This window comes from Pristis pectinata, chromosome 7, assembly GCF_009764475.1.
Source record: "Pristis pectinata isolate sPriPec2 chromosome 7, sPriPec2.1.pri, whole genome shotgun sequence".
In the NCBI taxonomy this organism is placed as follows: Eukaryota; Metazoa; Chordata; class Chondrichthyes; order Rhinopristiformes; family Pristidae; genus Pristis; species Pristis pectinata.
In genome coordinates, this window is record NC_067411.1 from 88031437 (window position 1) to 88053394 (window position 21958).

The 21958-nt window shown below is 40.3% G+C and overlaps 2 protein-coding genes across 2 annotated transcripts in view; one reads left to right on the forward strand and one right to left on the reverse strand.

Moving 5' to 3' along the window:
- Window positions 1-21958, forward strand: part of tmem232 (transmembrane protein 232) — a 61489-nt gene continuing 39531 nt past the window's right edge. Inside the window, exons 1-7 of the mRNA XM_052020655.1 lie at window positions 1-143; window positions 317-473; window positions 8012-8091; window positions 8720-8879; window positions 9896-10007; window positions 16313-16418; window positions 18541-18698. Coding sequence (XP_051876615.1) covers window positions 8725-8879; window positions 9896-10007; window positions 16313-16418; window positions 18541-18698 — 531 coding nt within the window. The 5' untranslated portion in view covers window positions 1-143; window positions 317-473; window positions 8012-8091; window positions 8720-8724. The remainder of the gene's footprint in view (window positions 144-316; window positions 474-8011; window positions 8092-8719; window positions 8880-9895; window positions 10008-16312; window positions 16419-18540; window positions 18699-21958) is intronic.
- Window positions 4169-21958, reverse strand: part of LOC127572845 (calponin homology domain-containing protein DDB_G0272472-like) — a 168228-nt gene continuing 150438 nt past the window's right edge. Inside the window, exon 2 of the mRNA XM_052020518.1 lies at window positions 4169-4290. The gene's annotated coding sequence lies outside the window, so the exon portion shown is untranslated. The remainder of the gene's footprint in view (window positions 4291-21958) is intronic.

Here is a 21958-nt window from a genome sequence, read left to right on the forward strand (position 1 = left end):
TTTGCAGATCGTCTGAGCCTCTGGGCGGCCGTGGCGCCCTCCAGAGGGTCTCCATGGAAACCGCCGGGACAACACAGGAACGCTTCGGAACCGCGGCTCAGTCCGGAGCGGGTGCGAATCGGAGATTTCGCCGATGTATACTGGTCGGTATTAGATCATTTTCTTTATCCCTGCAGCTACCCTCTCCTGTTCTTTACAACACATTATTCTGCGCCTATGGCAATAGCCCTGAACTATAGGAATTGCTTTGCGAGTAGCAATTAAACATTCCATTTAAAAAACTTTCCCCAAACTTTTGTTTCCTTCCTCATTGCAGCTCTCCTGTTTTTAAATGAACATTTCCGAGATGGAGTTGATGGTCGTTTCCTTCCAACCCGGGAGCTGAGGGTAGCCGAGTATGATATTTAATCCTATCGCTAACGTTAAAGTGGCAGCGAGCAGGGGAACCATGGCGGATTGGAAACGCTAACAGTGTATCCTTGATTGCAATGTTTTTAGCGCAACAAGCCGGGAGGGCGAATTTGATCTAATGTTAGGGAAGGTTGCAGACAATTGAAGGACCGAGTGGCCGGAGGAAGCAGTGACTGGGACAATATAGAGACTAATAGCTGCAATAATTGCTCGTCCTGCTTTCAAAAGAATCAATAAGTGTCGAGGCACAAAAACTCAGAATTGATGTGGACAAAAGTGGATTAAAAAACAGAGAGTGCAGTTAGAGCCGTAAAAATTGTTTATCATAAAACAAGGTGCAATGGAACATATCACTCTGGGAGAACACCTACAATTGTACACCTGAGCAAACAGAATTTAGGCACAGCCAGATAAAACTAAATTAGGGAGGTGAAACTTCAAGCGATATTTCCCTCCAGAGATTTAACTAATTTAATTCGGACAAAAGCAAACTATATATATGAACAGTGCATGACTATTTAGCTCCTCAAGTCTGTTTAACTGTTCAGTTACATAATGACTGATCTGGGACCTAACTCCCTGTACTTGCCATTTTCCCCATTTGTTCCTATGAACAAAAATCTTATCAATCTCAAATATGAATTTAAAAATTCATTTGGCATCAGTTGCCCTTTGTGGAAGATAGTTCCCAAATTCCACTACTCTGTTTATAGAAATGTTTCATTCCTGAAAGGCTTGCTTCTAATTTTTAGTCAATGCCTCCTAGTCCTTTTCCCAACCTTATCTATTCTTGATGTCTCCTTAACTCTGATTCAATCATTCCTTGATTTTCTATATTTCTAGGAAGTACAGTCCTAGATTGCATAATTTCTCCAAACAATTTAATCCTTGGGAGTGTGGATATCACACTGGTAAATCTATGCTGGACTCTCATCAAGGACAATATAATCCTTCCAAAGGCATGGTACCCAGAACAGCATACAGTATTTTGGATGTGGCCTAATTAGGGCTCTGTATAGTCATTACATAACTTCTATCCATTTATTCCACAGTCCCTGAGGTGTAAATGCCCAATTTCCACAGCTGATTTTGATTTTTTTCTGTACTTGTCTATGTTTTATGATTTATGTATTTTTGTGATTTAGGTGTGTGCATCCTGGACTCACTTTGGACCTCCACTGTCAGTCTTTCATCATTTAGAAAGTACTCATTTAAGGTTTAAAGTGGAAGGCCTCACATATGTCTACTTTGAAATTCATTTGCTGTTGTTTGCTCATTTGCTTAATCTATTAAAACCTCTTCATAATTTTATGCTTCACCTACTCTTTTTCTAATGCCGCTTATTTTTGTGTTAGTCTAAAACAAATGGCAGAAATCTAAAACAAGAGTTCAAAGAGGATAAAAGGGAGAATAACACAAAGAGAACAACACATTGAGTGAAGTTAAAGTTATGTAGGTAAATGGGAGAATATAGGCAAATAACATATGTAAGAACTTAAAATAAACGTGGGCAAGCAATGAGATTTGAAACGGAACAGAAAAAAATGTAGGATGGTGGCAATTGTGTTTTGTTGTGTGACTTTTGCAAAGGAGGAGGCCAGTTTCAATGGAGGGCTAAAGAAAGATGATTGATCTATTGATCAACAGATTAAAGTGTAATGGCTTTGGATGAGAAGGTACAAGTCCTTATGAGGACAGACAAAAGTGAAAAGGTTTTATTGGCAGAAAGAATATCAGACTTGATCAGTATGTGAAATGACTTAGTTAACATGATACTTTGAGAGATACCAATAGGATGTGGAGATTGGACAAGCACAATCGGAGACAGGTGTGCAGTGGAAAAAAAAAAGTGAATAAAGTTAAAACCCATCTCAAGTTGATCTGACAATGGCAGATCTGAACCCAGCCTGAGCTTGAGGACTTAAACTTTTTTTTGATAACCAACCCAAACCAAACACATGTTGTGGGATGACTTTCAGCTCAGATTGGGGAGTCAGGTTCTAGAGAGCAATGACCCTTAGAATGTTTATTTATATAGCCAATCCAACCCATACCTGAGGGTTTATTGTTTTGATACCCAAATTGAACCTGACATGCAAAATTGGGTCCTTTCAGGCTTGGGTCAGGCTGTAAACTTATTCCAAGAAAATGAAGGTAGCTCATTGTTTATAGTTGAAATGTAGGGAAGTCCTCTTCCTGAATATCTGGGCATTGGCTCAGACTAATCATTGCAATCCCTGGTATCAGAAGGACAGACCAACCAGAGATGATGGCACTGTGGTAAACACTGGAGAAAGAATGGCCCTGGATGACCTCAGCATTAACTGTGGACCTCATTAAGTCTTGCAGCATCAGGTTAATTCTGACAAACAAAAAACCTGATTACCATTACAGGACCTCCATCACCTGATGGATCAGTACTTCATGTTGAACTGCTCTTGGAGAAAGTCCTGAGAACAGCGGGGACACAGAGTGTATTGTGGATGGTTGATATCAATGTTCACAAGCTGATTAAGTTATGAAAGACATAGCTGCCAGACTGAGTCTTTATCAGGTGGGAGTGAACAGACAAGAGGGATAAATCTACTTGATATTGTTTTTGCTAATCTACAGCATTGATAGTAGTGACCATCACAAAGTCTTTGTGGAGACAAAATCTTGACCTTCACATTTAAGGATATGCTCTTCTGTGTTGTGTGGCAATACCATAGTGTTAAATGGGATAGATTCGGAATAGATTTGGCAACTCAAAACACAGCATCCATGAGCAGCAGAATTGTATCTGACACAATTGGTCCAGAATATCCCTCACTCTACTATTACTATCAAGCCATAGGACAAATGCAAAGTGAGGAGTGCAGAAGGGCAAACCAACAGCAGCATCAAATGTAACTAAAATGAGATGCCAACCTGGTATTCAGGACTACATCCTTCCTAAACAACAAAAAATAGCATTCAGTAGACAAAACTAAGCAATCCCTTAAGTAACAAATCTGACTGAAATTCAGCAGTTGTGCCACATCCAATTGTGAATGATGGACAAACAGCATGGGAAGAAGAAATGCCAGAGTCCAGCATATGAATGCCAAATACAAAGCTGAAATATTTCAACCACCTCTGGCCAGAAATGCTGAATGGATGATGTGTCTTGGCTTCCCCATGAGGTCCCTGCAATCATAGGAACCAGGTAATTCTCCATTCCACATGGTAATTAAGGAAAAGCAGAGAACTCTGGATATAGTAAAGGCTATTGGACTGGACAACATCCTGGCTGCGGTGTTGAAGACTTACACTCAAGAATTGTGCCTCTTGTCAATCTGTTCCAGTACAGTTACGACACTCAGACCTATCGGAAAATGTCCTGTCCACAAAAGCAGGACAAATCCAATCTGACCAAATACTGTACCATTGGCTTATTCTCAGTTTATCAACAAAGTGATAGGAGGTATTATCAGCTGTGGTATAACTTGCTCACCTGGTCACCAACCCTCAATTTGTGTTTCACCAGGATCACTCTGTTTCTGACCTCCTTACGATCTTGATCTGAACATGAACAAAACAGTTAAATTCCACAGAATAATAGTGAGAGGGACTGCCCTTGACATCAAGAGTGGAATTGCAGAGCCCTGTAAAACTGAAGTCAACAGGAATCAAGAAGAAAACATTCCACTGGTCGGAGCGTTACCTTCTGAAAAGGAAGATGATCTAGCTGTTGAAGGCTAAATGTCTCAGTCCTAGAGCTCTGCAAATGTTCCTGTGGCAGTGTCCTTGTCCTAGCGATCTTCTTTACATTGTAAAATCAGAAGTGGGTATGTTTGCCGATGCCTGTGCAATACTCCTTTCTTTTTGCGGCTCCTCAGAAAACAAAGCACTCCATGCCTGCAAGAAGAAAGTCTAGTCAACATTCCCATGTGGGCTGTTAAATGACAAATATTCATGCTGCACAAGTGGTAGGCAATGACCATCTCCTACAACAGTGTCTGAGCGTCTGTGCTTAATTATTCAGGGGCATTACCATTGCTGATTTTCTCTCCCCATCAACAGCCTGGGAGTCACCACTGATTAGAAACTTAATTGATATATTTTAAATTACAAGAGCTGATCAAAAGCCCAAGTATCCTCACTTCCCAAAATCTTTCTACCATCTATATGTTACACATTTGGATTGTTATGGAATACTTTTCACTTGCCTGAATGAATGTACCTTTTGAAACCCATAAGAACACTCTTCAATGTCCACCATCTTCATCACCAGTGCAACATGCCTGCAGAATGTATTATCTGCAAAATGCATTGCAGTTACTCATCACAGATACTTAAACAGCATTTGCCCAAAACTCTAAGATGGACAAGGGCAGCAGGCATAAGGGAACACCATCATCTGTTTGTCTCCAAGCCACATACAATCTGGACTTGAATATATTTTGCTGTTCTATCATCATCACTAGGAATCCTGGAACTGTGGGGGTACCTTAATTAGAATGCCTTCCAGAGATTCAAGAAGTTGGCTCACCACTGAGGGGAGTTGGGAATGAACCATAAATACTGGTCTTGCCAGTTATGCCCTCATCCTGTAAAATATAAGTAAAAGCAGTCCACTAGCTTTTATTTAGGGAGGTTTACTAAACCTCCCTATATCTCTGCTATAAGTCAGAGATGCTTCTCTAACCCTAATTAAATTGTTTATCTGTAAATTGAAAAGATGTCACTCCAGTGTACAAGTTATACCCCGACAACTGAAATACATAATTATCTTCGTTATTTATCTCTCTCCTCACCCCCTCTCTTTCTCATCTTGTGTTTCAATCAGATTGCCTCTCATTCTTCTAAACTCATGAGGACAGACCTAACCTGTTCCACCATTTCCTCACAAGACAATCTCTCCATACTTGGTATTATGTCAGTGAACCTTCATTGAACTACCTCCAATGATATACAGTATCTTCCCCTGCATAAGGAGACCAAAACTGTTAACAGTACTCTGGAAACAGCCTCACTAATGCCTTGTATAGTTATATTAAGACTTCCCTACTTTTGTACTCCAACCCTTCGGAAATAAAACCCAGCATTCCATCAGCTGAATGGACCTGCTGGACTTGTATGCTAGTTATTTGTATTTCTTGTATGAGGGCCACCAGATCCCTTTGTGCTGCAGCTTTCTGCAGTGTTTCTATATCTAAATAATAACCTGTTTAATCATTTCTTCCTTCCAAAGTAACCCACTTCATGTTTTCCTACAATATGCTCCATGTTTACAAATTTTTACCTATTTAACAAATCAAAATCTCAGTGACCACTGTTGAGGTTGCTACCAAAGAGAAACCTCTGGGCCAGGGAGAGCTGGGTATCCAAACAAAGTGTGGGAGATGGCAGCTTCCATTACATGAGGTGATGAAAGAGGCCACAGGATCCAGATAGCCTGTCAACAATGAAGCATCAATGGCCCACATTCAGTGTGCCAGCAACAGTGCAGCCCTGAGCCCAACATGTTAATGCTGAGCAGCTGCACGGTCCACCCATTGCTAGCCCTCACAGGCAGTGTCTCAAAACTAAGCTGTGAGCAATTCATTATTGTGAGAGCACCAGTGGAGAGCAGGGATTTGCACCAAACCCCTGGCACAGCAGGGCACAGCTTGAGCGGCTGTTTCTTTTTAAAGTACTCTGGGGTACCAACAGGGATGGAGGAATTTAACATTAATAATGGGAAATAAGGAAATTGCAATTACTTTGTGTCTGTCTTGACCTCTAGATATATTAGGGAATTGCAGATCTAGCGAGAATGAGGAAGAGTAGGAACTAATTATCAGTTTTAAAAAAAATAGTATTAGAGAATTTGGCGAATTTGAAAACTGATAAATTGCAAGGACTTGATGATCTACATCCCAGAGATTTGAAGGATGTGGCTTTAGAGATAGTGGATGCTCTGATTGTCATCTTCCAAGGCTCCATAGATTCTGCAATTGTTTCTGTGGATTGGAAGGTAGCATATGGGACCCACTATTGAAGAAAAGAGGGAGAGAGAAAATATAGAACTTCTGATTTGTTAGCCAAATGACAGTGGTAGGGAAAATGATGGAACCTGCATTGAGAGAGAGAACCTCAGGACACCTTGAAAAGAATAATAGGATGCGGCAGGGTCACCATGATTTTATGAAAAGGGAATCATGTTTGACTAATCCACCAGAGTTCTTTGAGAAAGTATGTAGTGGAATAGATAAGGATGCACCAGAGAATGAGGTGTGTTTAGATTCTCAGAAGGCTTTTGATACATTCTCACGAGGAGGTTGGTCAAAAAAGGTGCAAGGGCATGGAATTGGAGGCATACATTTGGCAATCCTGCCTTGTTGAGTATCATTGAGAAACTTGGAAATGTATATTTGGTCTCCTTATCCAAACCATCAATTTAGATTGTGAATATACTGACATAGAGAATTGGTTATTGCATGAAAGCAAAGAGTGGGAATAAATAGATCCTTCTTAGGCTGGCAGGCTGTGAATAGTGGGGTACTGCAGGGATCAGTGTTTGGGCTCCAGTTATTCACAATCTACAACTATGATTTGGCTGAGGAAACCAAATGTCACATTTCCAAGTTTGTTGATGACACTGAACTATGTGGGATTGTGAGTACGGAGGAGAATGTGAATAGATTTTGGGAGGATATAGATAAGCTGAGCGAATGGGCAAGAACATGGTAGATGGAATACAGCATGGAAAATGTAAAGTCATTCAAGTTGATAAACACAACAGAAAAATAAAGTATTTGTTAAATGGTGAGAGATTGGATAGGGTTGATGTTCAAAGTGACCTTGGTGTGTTTGTACAAAAGTCACTAAAGACTAACATACAGGTGCAGCAGATGAATAGGAGGGCAAAAGTCTTTATAATGACTTTACAGGAGTAAGGATGTCTTACTGCAATTGCTTAGGGCTTTGGTGAGACCACATCTGGAGTGTTGTCTACTATTTTAGTCTCCTACCTTAGAAAGGATTCACTTGCCATAGAGGGAATGCAGCGAAGTTTCACAAGCATGGTTCCAGAAATGGCAGCGTTGTCATACGATGAGGGACTGAGAAGACTGGGACTTGTGTTCTCTTGCGTTTAGGAGAGTAAACTTCATGAAAACCCAGAGGATGCTCTTTGAGAATAAGAGTAGCCAAATAGGACTGGGATGAGGAAAAAAATTATTTGCTCCAGAAGGAATTCTCTACCCCTGGAGAGTAGAGGAGGTTCATTTATCTAATTGATTGATAACAAAGATTGATTGATTGCTGGATATTGTGGTGATAGTGCTGGAAAATGGTGCTGATGTCCAAGATCAGCTATGATTTTGATAAATAGCCTAGAAGGCTTGAAGGACAGTTTGTCTACTCCTCCTATCTATGTACCTGTGAGTGCTTGAACTGGAGATGCAAGAGTGCCATAATGAATCAGCACTCTATGGGGTAGGCACAAGCTATGACCTGCGTATGAAGCTTGCCAAAAAAAGTGCAGCAAACTCTCTAGCAGATCAAGAAAAAAAGGTAACTTAAGGACGTATTGTTATTTGTATCTCTCAGTCTTGGTTTTTACTCATTAGCATATTCTTAACAACAGTGCTAGATACCCCATTAATCGCTACAGCCCTTGTACATAATTGACTGCACAGGTGATGCTGTGATAAGGCTACGAAATCTCTGCAGGTAATTGTGGGATAGAAGATGTGTCAGATAGATTGAAAACATGTTCCCTCCTCCCCTCATGTTTTCCCTCACCTTTGTGTCTGCCATGGAAAGGAGTTCTTCAAGGCTCTGACAGCTTTCCAATGCTAAATAGCAGCAATGATGCAGCAGTTGTAATTTCCACAGGCAGCTGTTACCAGGAACTCGGCAATTAAAATTTTTATGTATGAATTACGGTGAAAACTTAACAATGTTTTAACATATTTTGTCAATTTTGTGTTTTCTTTTTTGACGCCCCTGCCCCACCCCTCTCCCCGATTACCTGACTGCTTACCAGCACTATGTGCAGAACATGTTTAGCACACCCAAAAAGGGTGAACACCAATTTATAATCTATTATATCTTATTGGATAACACTTTCCAAGTGATCTTTTATGCCTCTCCCAACAATCAGCATCCTTCATTGCTGTATTATTCTATTGTTGCCTCCTGTGATTTATGTGGTACTGGTTGCCTGCTTTTTGTTGTGAGTTACAACAGAATTTCAACACCTTGAAATGAATCCTTGCCTTATAACTCTGTTTGTAGTATTCCCTGCTGTATTTGCACAACTTTACTAATTTTTTGTTTTGCATTTATGTGAACATAGATTAGATGTTTACATCTGTAAAGATGCCGATATTGAAGATACCCATTGTGCACAGATTTGGGATAATTTCCCAAAATGATCACTTACTGCTTGAAGCTAGACTTGCAGAAATGGCTCAAGAAACCTTGAAGTCTTGCTATTCAAAGGATGTCTCAAAAAAGTTAAGTTGCACTTTAGTGCTTGTACTGTCATGTGAAATATGATTGCCAAATGTATATTCAGTACAAAATAAATGAGAATTATTTATTTATTATTGGTTTGCATTTTGTGATGCACTTTTTTGATTGTGCTCCTTAAACAGACTACAATGATGACCATTTCTTCATTGTCTCTCCAATTTATGGTCATTGTGGTGTAGTGAATATACACTGACATTTTATGTACTTGGTGGGTTTCCCTCTTGCAACAGTACTTATTAGATTTCTGTTTGTGTTGACACAGTTGTGAATTTCCAGAGGTGGAACTGGTATTGCCCTATTTGGGAGAGTTTAATCTGGCTTGTTAGTGGGATGGGAACCTCGGATAGAAGAGAGAAAAGATAACCTAAAAATAGAAGCTAGGGTTTCAGGTGAAGGGTTATCTTGCAGGATAATGATATGGGTAATGATAACCGTGGGTATTGAGTAGGGACAGAGCAAACAGGCAAGAGTGCATCAACAAATAATCAGAGTAAGGAAAAATAATAAGGTAAAATTAAAAGTTCTTTATCTGAATGCAACAGTATTTGCAACAAGATTGGGTTAATGGCACAAATAGAATTCAAGGCAAATATTGACAGTCATTCGAAATACAAGAGTGTCAAGGGGTATGGAGAGAGAGTGGGAAAATGGTGTTGAGACCAGGATTGAATCAGCCATTATGTTAGTGAATTGTGGATGAGGATTGGGGACTAATTAGTTCCTTTTTCTCAAATTCAGGCACATTAAGGGAAAGATAACAGTATTAGCAAAAAATTGCAGATTGTGGAAGTCTGAAATAAAAAAGCAGAAACTGTTGGGGCTTAGCTGGTCAGTGGGTATCTGTGGAGACAGAACCAGAGCTAATGCTTCAGTTCCATGACTACGCTCTTCGGAAATGTCCTGCTGAGCATTACCAGCATTAACTGTTTTTAATACACATTTAACAATTGCCTTTATTATTACTGTTTTACAATATACTATTGTTCGTTTATTTCAGACCCCTCTTTGAAGTCACAGAACAATTTGTCCAGGAGTTTAAGTGTGCAAAAAAGCAAAAAGAAAAGGAACAAATGATTGATATGGCTAAAAAAATGCTCACCAGAAATAAGGTATTAGCCTCGTGATTAAAAGTGTGAAGAAAACCCATTCAATTGTTGGATGAAAGACTTTAATGACTTTTTTTGGCATGTTAGTTGTAAAAAGCACTATTATCATAGCTGTATGGGAGAGGTAGCCCACTATTTTTAGTTACTTAGTTTCTCCAATTTCTCAAACTAGAAAATACATTTCAAATGTATTTCAGAAGCAAAAAACCACAAATGAAAATAAAAACAAAACTGCGTGTGTTGAAAATCCAAAATAAAAACAGAAAATACTAGAAAGACTCAGCAGATCAGGCAGCATATGTACAGAGAAACAGATGTAAGATTCCAGGTCCATAGTCTGTTGTGAAGACCAAAGAGGTTATTTAATTCTGTTTCTCTCTCTACAGACGCTGCCTGACATGCTGAGACTTGCCAGCATTTTCTGTTTTAATTTCCTGAGATCATATATGGCACTATAAAAATGCAGTTCTTTACACTTCACCAGTTTACCACTTTTAAGCAAGGCTATCCTCTTTATATTTTGATCATAATACTTCTAAGAACTCTACATTTGCCTATGGAACTGAAATACAGCCTGACCCATGGACCTACAAGAGCCATCACTGAGCACCCCTCTGATTTGTTCAGGCAAGTACTTTCATTGTCTGGGCAAGACTGGAGGCTTGCTATATTCTGCTGCATTCTGCACAGCTTTACTTTGCATAACAGCAACATGGAGAATGTGCAGAACAATCAGCATTCAAAGGTCATGCCAGAACAATTTAAAATGATTAAAGAGGATAAGTAATAATAGTGTTTACACCAAGATTTTCTTTGCTGTTCAGTTGATCTCTTCATTGCTCCTGTTTCTTACCAATGAGACATTTGGAGTCTAGTAATTATTCAGAAGAATATGAAATTATACCTCTAGATTGCCTGTGCACCAGCATTCACATGGTTACTTTGGAACATACAAGTGCTGGTTAGATTTTTTTATTTACAAGTGCCTGAAAGAACAAATGGGGTCTGAGTTTATCTCTCATCTCAGGTGACTGCCTAGAGATTGTATAGTTGCTGAATAGGAGTGCGAAACCTGTTAATCTATGCATATTCATGTGGTGCAGCCTAGACATGAGAATTTGATCACCATGCATGTAAAAATGCACAAACAAGTTTTGAGTGCCTTAAATAGTCATTTGCAGAGGTCCTGAAAACTCATCATGCCTGTCAGTACATTCCTGTACCAATTGACACCATCCCTCTATCTGTCAAAAGGAGTCTGCCCATTGTGGGGAATGAATAAGGAATGACCTATTGAAGTGTTTGAGAGAAGCTTTGAAAGGGAGAGAGCATGATCTCCATTTCTCAGAGAGCAATCCGTTGCTATCAGGGACCAGAATGCTGGCTTGCGGAACTTCACTATATATAGTGATATGGGCTTGGAAGTTTTGCAAGCACTTTTATTATCTGGCTCATTATATGATGTCTGCTGTATCCTGGGAGAATTCCACTGGAATTGTGGGCTGTGGAAGTGCTGATCTCTCAGGAGGTCAGCACCTCTCCCTCAATACTACTTCTTGGGAAGAGCCCTCATTGCAGCCAGCTACCCCAGACTTCTGGCCCCTGTCTCACCACTCCCCCCCTCCTCTTTATACTGGCTATCTTCTCTCTCCACTCTTAGTCCTGATGCAGGGTTTTGACCCAAAACCCTTCCCCCCCCCCCACACAGATGCTGCCCAACCCATTAAGTTCCTCCAGCAGATTGTTTGTTACCCCAGACCTAGGCCCATTGTCTGAGACACTATTCTCTGCCCATCTCCCAATAACATTCTTCACCATTCTGCTGTTGGTTCCTTGGGAATCATTGCAGCCATATTCTGTTGCACTTACTGGGGAACAGGCAAGAATCAGAAGCCGAGAAAGGAGGTGAGGTGGGTTGGGGATGAGGTGGGAGGGAATGGCCTTTATCTCCCTGGATCCAACCTCCAGATAGATTAGCAGCAAAAATGTGGCAGACCACATGGATTACCTAACAATGCAAACTCTCTCAGTTATTTATAATCTATCTTGAAATGTATATTTAGGAAGTATTCAAAGTTGTGATTCATGAGGAATTCTGAAGAGGAGTCTGAAATACTACACTCACAGTACCTTTGGGAAGTCCACAATGCTTGCAAATTCACATGTTCACTCAGCAACAAGCTCTTTGGTCTAATTAAGCCCTTTTCCTTGAGTAAAGAGTATCAGTAATATCCCTAATGCTTTGATGCACAGACTGTGGAGTGTGGCATAGATCAACCACTGTCACCTGGAATGATCTGGACTCCAGTAAGCTCAGGATGACTGTGATCTTAAACTCCACAGACAGAGCATTCCATGCACAGGTGCTTGGCTATTGGTCACAGATCTCTGCCACCACTGCCTTAGCAAACCTTAGCCTCCAGATACATGGGTCTTTGTAGAGCTGGAGACTTTCCCTGAAAATTCTTGGAGGCTAGGGTCTGCAGACGTAATCCCTTCTTCTTCTTTGCCCTCCAAGGTCACAGGCATGTTTGCCCTGTCCCTGATGCCTCTCCTACAGCTCCAACCCACTTGGTACACCCAGCGGGTTTACCTGGGGGCATGGATGATAAAGAAATAATGTGTAGCGTCACTCATAACCTGATGATCTACATAACAGGAGCCTCCTGAGTTGACAGGGAGCCTCAAGTGTTCTATAATAGACTGTGGAAATCAGTTGAAATGGATTGTGGACCTTTATGCAGCTGCAGTGAATGGAGTGTATTAGATAGTCATTGAGAGATATAGCACAGAAACAGGCCCTTCAGCCCACTGAACCTGCTGACCATCATCCACCCAATAATTCCATTTTTATTCTTCCCACATTCCCATCAACTCCCCCAGATTCTACCACTCACCTACACACCAGGAGTGATTTACAGCGGCCAAATAACCTACCAACCCACGTATCTTTGGGATGTGCGAGGAAGCTGCAGCACCTGGAGGAAACCCACATGGTCACAGGAAGAATGTGCAAACTCCACACAGACAGCACCAGAGGTGGGGATTGGACCCGGGTCTCTTGTACAGTTAGGCAGCAGCTTTACCAGCTGTGCCACTGTGCTGCCCACTGAGGAACAGAGGAGAAGAGCTTTGGTGCTGAGTGAATTGTTCAGTCATGGAGGGTGATGGGGGATGTAAAAACCTTCCACTGAACATGCTCGCCAGGTACTGCATTTGGGGAATCAGGAATTTGGGAAGTCGTTTTAGGAACTGCAGCTGTTCAGAAAGCCAGGGAACTGTTGTATTGGCAAGATGAGAATATGAAGAGATTCCTGAGAATGGTTCCATCGGCTGTAATCTGAGGAGCCAAACAGAACAAAAGGCATTTCTATTGCACCCTTCACAACTTCAGGATGTCCACCCAACATAATCAAGGACCCCTCCCACCCTGGTTATTCTCTCTTCTCTTCTCTCCCATTAGGGAGAAGATACAAAAACATGTTCAAGGCTCAAGGACAGTTTCTATCCTGCTCTTGAAAGGACCTCTTATATAATAAAGATGAACTCTTGATCTCCCAATCTACCTTGTCATGGTCCTATCACTTTACTTGACCACTTGCACTGCACTTTCTCTGTAACTGTAACACCATATTCTGCATTCTGTTTTGTTTTTCTTTTGTACCACCTTGACGTACTTCTGTATGGACTGGTCTGTCTGGGTGGCATGAAAACAAAATCTTTTCACTGTATCTTGGTACATGTGACAATAATAAACTAATTACCAATTACACATTTTGAAGACTACTCACTGGTGTAATGTGGCAAAGCACATTGGCTCAGACTGTTGTGCCCAAGATTTCAGAGTGGGGCTTCAACTCACAACTTCTGACTTGGAGGCAGGAGTACTACCATCCAAGTCACTGTCAGGTTCTTTAACCACTGGATCCTTATGTTGTTTTAGTTACCATCATTCTTCAAATCAGGATGAAGTCCACGTTTTCAGGCAAGGTGGGGTGAGAGACCTACAAAGGCTTCTGATCAGTCCAGCCATTGGGAATAATTAGCAGAGTGGTTCCTCTGTGTTTTAACCCAGCGCAGTACTGAGACCTCACACACATGTTCACCAGACACATGAAGCCGAGATGTGACAGAACATAGGAAATGAAAATACAAATTAATAGCAAACATAAACAACTGCACAGCCTGGAGCAGCAACTGGGTGTGATCTTTCTTCACCACCCACACAGTCTGAACTTCTAGTCCCAGCTGCATCATTTCCAACTCATAATGGGAAGAGGAAAATCATCTGTGAAACATTTTAGGACTGGGAACATGTTGTGATTGGCCAGGGGCTAGGAGACAACCAGCAGTATTGCTGAATCTGGCCAGCCTCCATGGATGGTGAGTCCCAACCCGCTGTGTCTGTACCTTACCTTGTGTCCCAGTACCTGGTTAATGGCAGCACTTTCTTTTGGTGTACACTCAGCCACCACCTTGCCTCTCATCTCCTTCATGTACGACATAAAGGCATTCAATAATGGCTTTTTGATGTGGGGTTTCTTCTCATCCTCCTCCTTTATGGCTAGAGGTTTCACGATATGGCTTGTGAAAACATAATTTCCTGTGAATGGTCAGTGATCCTATTTAAGTTTAAAAATGTGACTTTGTTGCAGGGCATTTGTTCTATGTCATGTGACATGTGCAGGAGTACTTTACACATGGAACTGCTGGATTGAATTTTCCAAAATGATTCATTGGAGATTAACTTCAAGTTTCATGCAGATTAACTGCATTTCCAGGCTCCCAGGCATTAATCTTTCAAATGTATAGTGCTTAGAAAGGTAATGCTACACCATATAACTTTGAGGACCTTTGTCCTCGTTTTCACAGTGGGATTTGAATCCACAACCTTCTGACTTGGGTGAGAAGGCTATAAACTGAGCTATGGTTTTCACTCAGCAAGGGGGCTGCAAAGCTAATCAGTGGGCACCAGTGCAGGGTTAACTAACGGGAATGTCCAGTTGTGACAGCAAGAGACTGAAATTAATTAAAACACATGCAAAACAAATTAAGAAGTATCTGAAATTAAAAATAGGAGATTCTGCATAGAAGGAAAATCATAAAATCATCCGGATGGATGACTTGCACTGTAGTGCTTTCCTAAAGGAATAGGAGAAAAGTGTAAGCATGGGTTAGTTAATTAGTTAATATACAGAAATGAATTTTTTTTGGCAAAAAATTTGGTCATTTGAGTTCTAACAGGTGTAAATGATTTACGGAATTATGAATTGCAAAATACTTCTTTGTTATGGTATCTTATAACTTTTTGATTATTTGCACCATATAACATTGAGTTGAGATACAAAATTAAACATCCCTCTATGAAAGCTTGGTCGCTCACTTTGAGGATTCAGTTATAAAATGCATAACTATTTTGTTTGATCACTGAAAGTCTGACATTTATAATTCTATCCAAATTATTCTGAGAACCTTGTCCAGTGACAAATGGCTGGAATCAGTAGTTCTAGCCAGGTTGCCTCCTTGCTGACTGCCCTTATTTGATGATTCATAAACAAAACTCATCTAGAACTTCCTTTCCTTCACACTATCCTGCATAAATTTCTTTATTTTTGTATACTTCCTGTCCCTCAGTGTGTTGATATCAAAACCCTCAATCTGATCTGGAAACTTTTTTTTTACTGTGTTTATTGGACTGTTCTGCCTTTTTTTTGCTGCTATTGATTTCTCTTGTTATTATAGTGATAGTATTAGCACTTAACCATAGTCTGGAAAGCAGGGTGAATTTAAGACAACTTAGAACATAGAACACTACATACAGTACAGGCCCTTCGGCCCACAATGTTGTGCCGACATTTTATTCGGCTCTAATATCTATCTAACCCTTCCCTTACACATAGCCCTCCATTTCACTATCATTCATGTGGCTATCTAAGAGTCTCTTAAATGTCCCAATTTATAATACTAATATGCTACTGAGCCCATGATTGATCTTGGAACAATTATCAGTTTTGTCAGTGCAGTAACCCTAATTAAGACTTGCCATTTGAATACTTAAATTAGTTAACTACAAGCAGGATAAAACACATAATGTCCATCTGAAGTCTTGTTATCACAGAAATACAGCAACAAAATAAAAATTATCTGAAAATACTCAATAGATAAGGAGTCCTGGTAACTAATATCATTGTCGTAGGCTTTGCCTGCTTTACTCACTGTAATGCACCACTTTTAGTAACAAGGTTACAATAGTAGTAAATATTGAATGTTACAAACAATTTTGTTAATTGATTTTCTTCACTCTCTAGCGCAAAGCTGGTCTGACTACACTGGGTTCAGGAGATCATGTAAATCTACCAGTAGCTTGGACAGAGCTAGCTTTGCTGGTTCAATGTAAAGGGGAAATTCAAGAAGGTAAGTTTTATGTGAACTTCAAAGAAGGATAGTAGTAATTACTCTTAATTTATCTGTAAGGCAGACTGTAGAATATTGCAGGTGCAATGCACGAAGGCCTTTCTGCTGAGTAAACTTAAAATTTGATTATTTGCAATGCTAGGAAATGTAAACTTTTACCTTACGGAGTGCTCAGGGTGCATTTCCAAGAACGAGAGAGCACTAATGAAATGTGCACTAAGGAAGTTATTAGGGGTTGTTGTAGCATTGTGCATTGTGATGCGTTACTAATAGCACATTCTCCTGCAACCTGCCACAAACATCTGCTCTCTCCATTGCTCTTATGCCAAGAACCTGGCGCAAATCCCTGCCTCTGGTACTCCCGCAGCAATGAATTGCTTACTGCACAGTGGGGATTGTGCCTGTGAGGGCTGTGACGATTGGCTGAGGTAAGCTGTCCATCCACTGTACTGAGATGTGGGGCTCGGGACTGCACCTCAGCTGCCACGATGAGTGTGGGACAATGCTGGCGACTGGTAGTGGTTGCTCCTGATGTGGACAGACCCCCTGGACCTAACGATCTCCTCTTGGATGTTATAAAAGCTGCTGTCTCTCCCTCTCTCACAAAATGCTAGGGGAACTCAGTGGGTCAGGCAGCATCTATGGAGGGAAATAAACAGTCAATGTTCTGGGTTGAGACCCTTCGTCCCTCCATAGATGCTGCCCGACCTGCTGAGCTCCTCCAGCATTTTGCGCGTGTTACTCCAGATTCCAGCATCTGCAGAATCTCTCGTGTCTCTGCTCTGTTTGTCTGCACAACTCTGCTCCGCCTAGGGTTCTAACATCCTGCCAGTGCTGCAGTCACCAGTAATGCCCACCACTCGCCATGCTGGACAGGGGTGCAGCTTCGAGCCCCAGATCACGACACTGAATGGCCACACCACACGGCCCAGCTCAGCCAACATCAGCTGTCAAGGGCAGCCTCTCCACACGGAGCCATGAATGATTCAGTGCTGCAAGAATACCAGCAACGTGTGTGGTTCCCTGCACGGCAGCACCTAGCAGTGATGGAGGACAGTGATTTTCGTCGAGTTTTTGACAACCAGGTTCCTGGCACAGTAGTGGGGAGTGCAGGAGGTTGCAAAAGGTACCCAGCGTATAGTCCAAACAGATGTATATTTTAAGGTACAGAGGGGAACATGCCTGTGAGTGTTTGGAATGGAGGACCAAATGAGCTATAATAAGTCAGTTCTCTGTGATGTGGTGCTAAACAGAAGTCACTTGCATCTTTCAAAATTCTTTCATCTGCATCAATCTATGAAAAGTTTGTTATCTAAGTGTAACAGGTTTTGGAGATGATGTAAATCTATCTATAGCTTGGAAACAGTGTTGCCATTAAAGATAGTTTAATCCTTAAATATAAATCTAACCATAACCTAAAGATGGTAATAGTAACTCTGGGGAAAGAGTGACAGGATGGTTTCAAACATACAACAATACAGAAAATAAAATCATAGTTCCTACATTAAAATGTTCAAGAAGATGTTGGATCAAAGTGATTTTTTTTAACTTGTGCCGCTTATTAAGGACAATATTTCTTTTTTTTTTCAAAATATATATAACATAATTTGCTACGGATAAGCACTTGTGTAGAATCTTGATAACCTCAGGATGGAGTGCAGTGCATAGCTGTGTCAGATATAATCATGAATGCATTGATGGTGGTGGCCTTATAAGGGTCTCTGATGTAATCCACCCACCTGAAGGAATAGTAAGTTGACAGCTAAGGTCTCTCCAATCCAAGACTAAGCTTGATTAATGGTCTAAATAGGTGCCTAAAATCAGACAGCATAAAGCTTTCCTGATACTTCTCTTTGATTTGGGGAACAGGCTGCTGTAAATTTCATTCACAGGATTCCAATCAGGAAAAAATCTGGACAATATTTTTAGTTCCCAGTTGGACCCCAAGATCTAGTTTGAATTTAGGACCTTTGATGTTGGTCCAATCTAATATTTAAAGGAAAAACAATTCTGCTAAAGTTAATGTGGTTAATGAAAAAATAATTAACAAAGTTAAATTCGCTTATATTAATTTAGCACTAACTGATTTGGTGCTAATATAATTTTTTCTTCATTTCTCAAGAAGCTTTGGACATTCTCTTGGTTTCTTTGGACCATGCACCATTGCATCCAGACCAGATTCCAGTTTTGTTCTTCCTAGCAGAGTCAGTCTTGTATTGGATTTGTACTGATGCGGTGAAGCAATCATATCTCTACACTTGTGAAGTCAAGATAATAAAGGTACTTTGTTAAGTTAAGGCATCACTCAGTCTTTAAACATACAAGCAGAGCAAGAGGGTAAGACACTTTGTTGTCACAAAATAGATTGAAGTTCCATCTTAGAGATGAGAGCATGAACGTTTTGCTAATTTCTCCAGGAGAAACTGACTCACAAATTCCTAAGTTCAAATACTTTTATTGATGTCTGAATGGAGCAGACAAAGTTATAAATTCAAATCCTTTTTTCCTACCATTCAGGGCCCCCACTGTTTTTTTCCAGGTAGAGCAGTGATTTAAAAACAGAAAATGCTGGAAATACTCAGGAGATCAGGCAGCATCTGTGGACAAATAAAGTTAATGTTTTGGGTCTGAGACCCTTCATCAGGATGTGAAACATTAATACTGTTTTTATTTCCACAGGTGCTACCTGACCTGATGACAGTTTCTGGCATTTTCTGTTTCTTGTTTCAGATTTTCAGCATCAGCAGTTTTTTTGAATTTTGAACTAGTGATTTACCTGTAATACTTCCAATTTTGTAAACTGCATGCAGTAATCATGATGTGGTTTGCATTACATTGGGGAAACCAAATAGAAATTGGACTACCACTTTGCAGAGCATCTCTGGTCAGTCCACAAAAGTTATCCCGAGTTTCTAGATATCTGATACTTTAATTCTCCCATTCCACTCCTGTTCTGATCTTTTTGGAATAGAATAAGAGGCTGCAGACAATAAAATCTAATGCCATCTCAAGGGACAACAGTTCATCTTCCAACTCATCACGTTACCACGTTCTGCACTCTCAGCACTGAGTTCAGTCATTTCAGATTTGTTGTCCCAGCTATGGAAACTCACATTTTCAGTGTTGTTTTTTTTATTTCCCTTTTGGTAATTTCACATAATTATTCATCTTTTTCTCTGTATAACCAAACAAAATTTTTTGTTATTCACCACCTTTCGTTTACTACCTTTCATCCTATTCTGTTACTCCTTTGCCATTTAGTTTCTACACCATTTAGTATCTGTTTGATTAGAGATTAATACACGCACAGATCTAGCTGTAAGTTTCTATGTGGTAAAAGAGGAAAGGGCATGACGTAGAAATGCATATAGTTATTCAGCAATAAATAGTGAAAGGTTATGTAAATTGAAACACAAAAAATTGTGGTGAGAACTTTGATGTATATTCAAGGGGTCAGGACTCGGCATCTCATGGGTCCAGAGGCAGCGTCTCAACCTGAAGTGTTGAGTGTTCCTTTGCTTCTACAGGTACTGCCTGACCTACTGATTTCCTCCAGAAATTTATTTTTTGCTCCAGATTGCAGCATCTGCAGTCTCTTGTGTATCCATTTTGATGTAACCTCAACTAAAGAAAATTTGTCAAAATCCTTTCCTGGAGCAGTACTGACTTGAGATTGGCAAGGCACAGCAAGATATCATGCACAGACAAGACTTGATTTAAAAGATCAATCCTTGTCAGTCACAAAAAACATGCTAAAGAGCACCATTGTAGTCAACATCTGAGGTTAATTCCAACGGAATGAATATAGGAGGCATATTACAATGTGCCAGCACTACTATAGATCATGTTTTGAATAACTAGCTGGGAATGAATTTCTGGATGTAAGTATTTAAAACAGACAAATTGACTTTGTTCCTTCAGGAAGAAAAAAATCAGAGGAGAATGGCACCTTCTTATAGAAGGTAGGAAAGAGAAAAAGTGCCATGGCGATGTGTACTCCACTACAAGAAAATGGGGAAAATACTCAGACTCAAAAACCATCAAGTCCAGACTAGAACTAATCTGAAGTTTAATCATTAATACTTAGACCAGTACTCCCAGCAGTTATTCAAAAAGAGAAAGTGTACACAAATAATTTTGGCCTGAGCTAAGTACAGGTGTTACGTACCAGCAACAATAGAAACACACCGAGTCATATATAAGTGTTAGAAACTATTTTATTAATAACTACTTGTGATAAAAAGCAAAAATGTTAGATGTTAAATATCAACCCCAAATCTAATAAACTCAAAGTGCGTGTGTGGCAAATTCCCAAACTCCAAGTCTAGGAATAGTTCTCAAAGTTCAGTTCAGCAAGTCATAAGGTGAAACGTGAGCAAAGGCTTTTGCAAAACCACCGACTGAAGAGAAAATGTAGAGAGAATGTAGAGAGAAATTACGAAATCCACATGTTCTATGATGGAACCCATACGATACCTCAATCTCCGATGATCTCCACTGCTTTGTTCCAAAGTATCTGCCACCCCGAAGGCATTCGATACGTGGCCGCCAACAGAAATACCTGTTTCCCAAAACAGGTTAATGACAAAGTGGACTTGTTTGCTTCAAAAATCCATACATGGATTGTAGTGACAGACACAGCTATTGTTCTTCATCCATTGATACGGAGACCAGCAGTCAGTGTCTGTCTGTCTCTCTCTCTCTACTCTCCCCCTCTCTCTACTCTCCCCCTCCCCCTCTCCCTCTCCCCCTCCCTCCCTCCTCGACTCACTGAGCAAAACAGCCAGCATGTTGTCATAGTCTTGCTGTCTTGATAACACCACACACACTACTACTCTGCTGTCCAGGTGCCTTAAAGGGACATTCACCAAATAGCAACCTGGCTCGTAACACAGGACAAACAAAATTGTCTCTGGCGTCCTTTAGCAATTGTTCCTTGGTGGGAGAGATGGGTGATGAACCTAGTTCCAGAGAATTAGAAGGCAGTAGATATTCTAATATAGTAGGAGGTTGTTTACCTGCTTTGTTTATGAATGAAATGGATCTTAGTTAACTTAATTTAAAATTTGTTTTTTTAATCTATTTCATTCCTTCAAGCAGATATTCCCCCTTGAGATTCCACAGGCATCTTCACAGTGACTGTTAGTAGTTGTTGTCTGTGCTTTCTTGTGCTTTCAACAACAGAAGAAAATTATGTGTCAATTTTTCACTAATATTCAGACTTAATTCAAGTCCATGAGTGGTATTGAAATGATATTTTATAATTAAATTCCTAAGAGCTAAAAATAATCCATTATGTCTTTCCAGCTGGCAGATCTGACATAATAGGGTCTCAATAAAATAAAAACAGGAAGTGCTGGAAACACTCAATGGACCAGGCAGCATCTGTGAAAAGAGAACATTAATGTTTCAGGTCAAAGTGTTTCATTTCAGGTGATCAAAACATTAACTTTGTTTCTCTTTCCACCTACAGTATGCTTGGCAGGTCGGACAGCACTTCCAGCATTTTCTGACTTTATTTCAGATTTCCAGCATCTGTA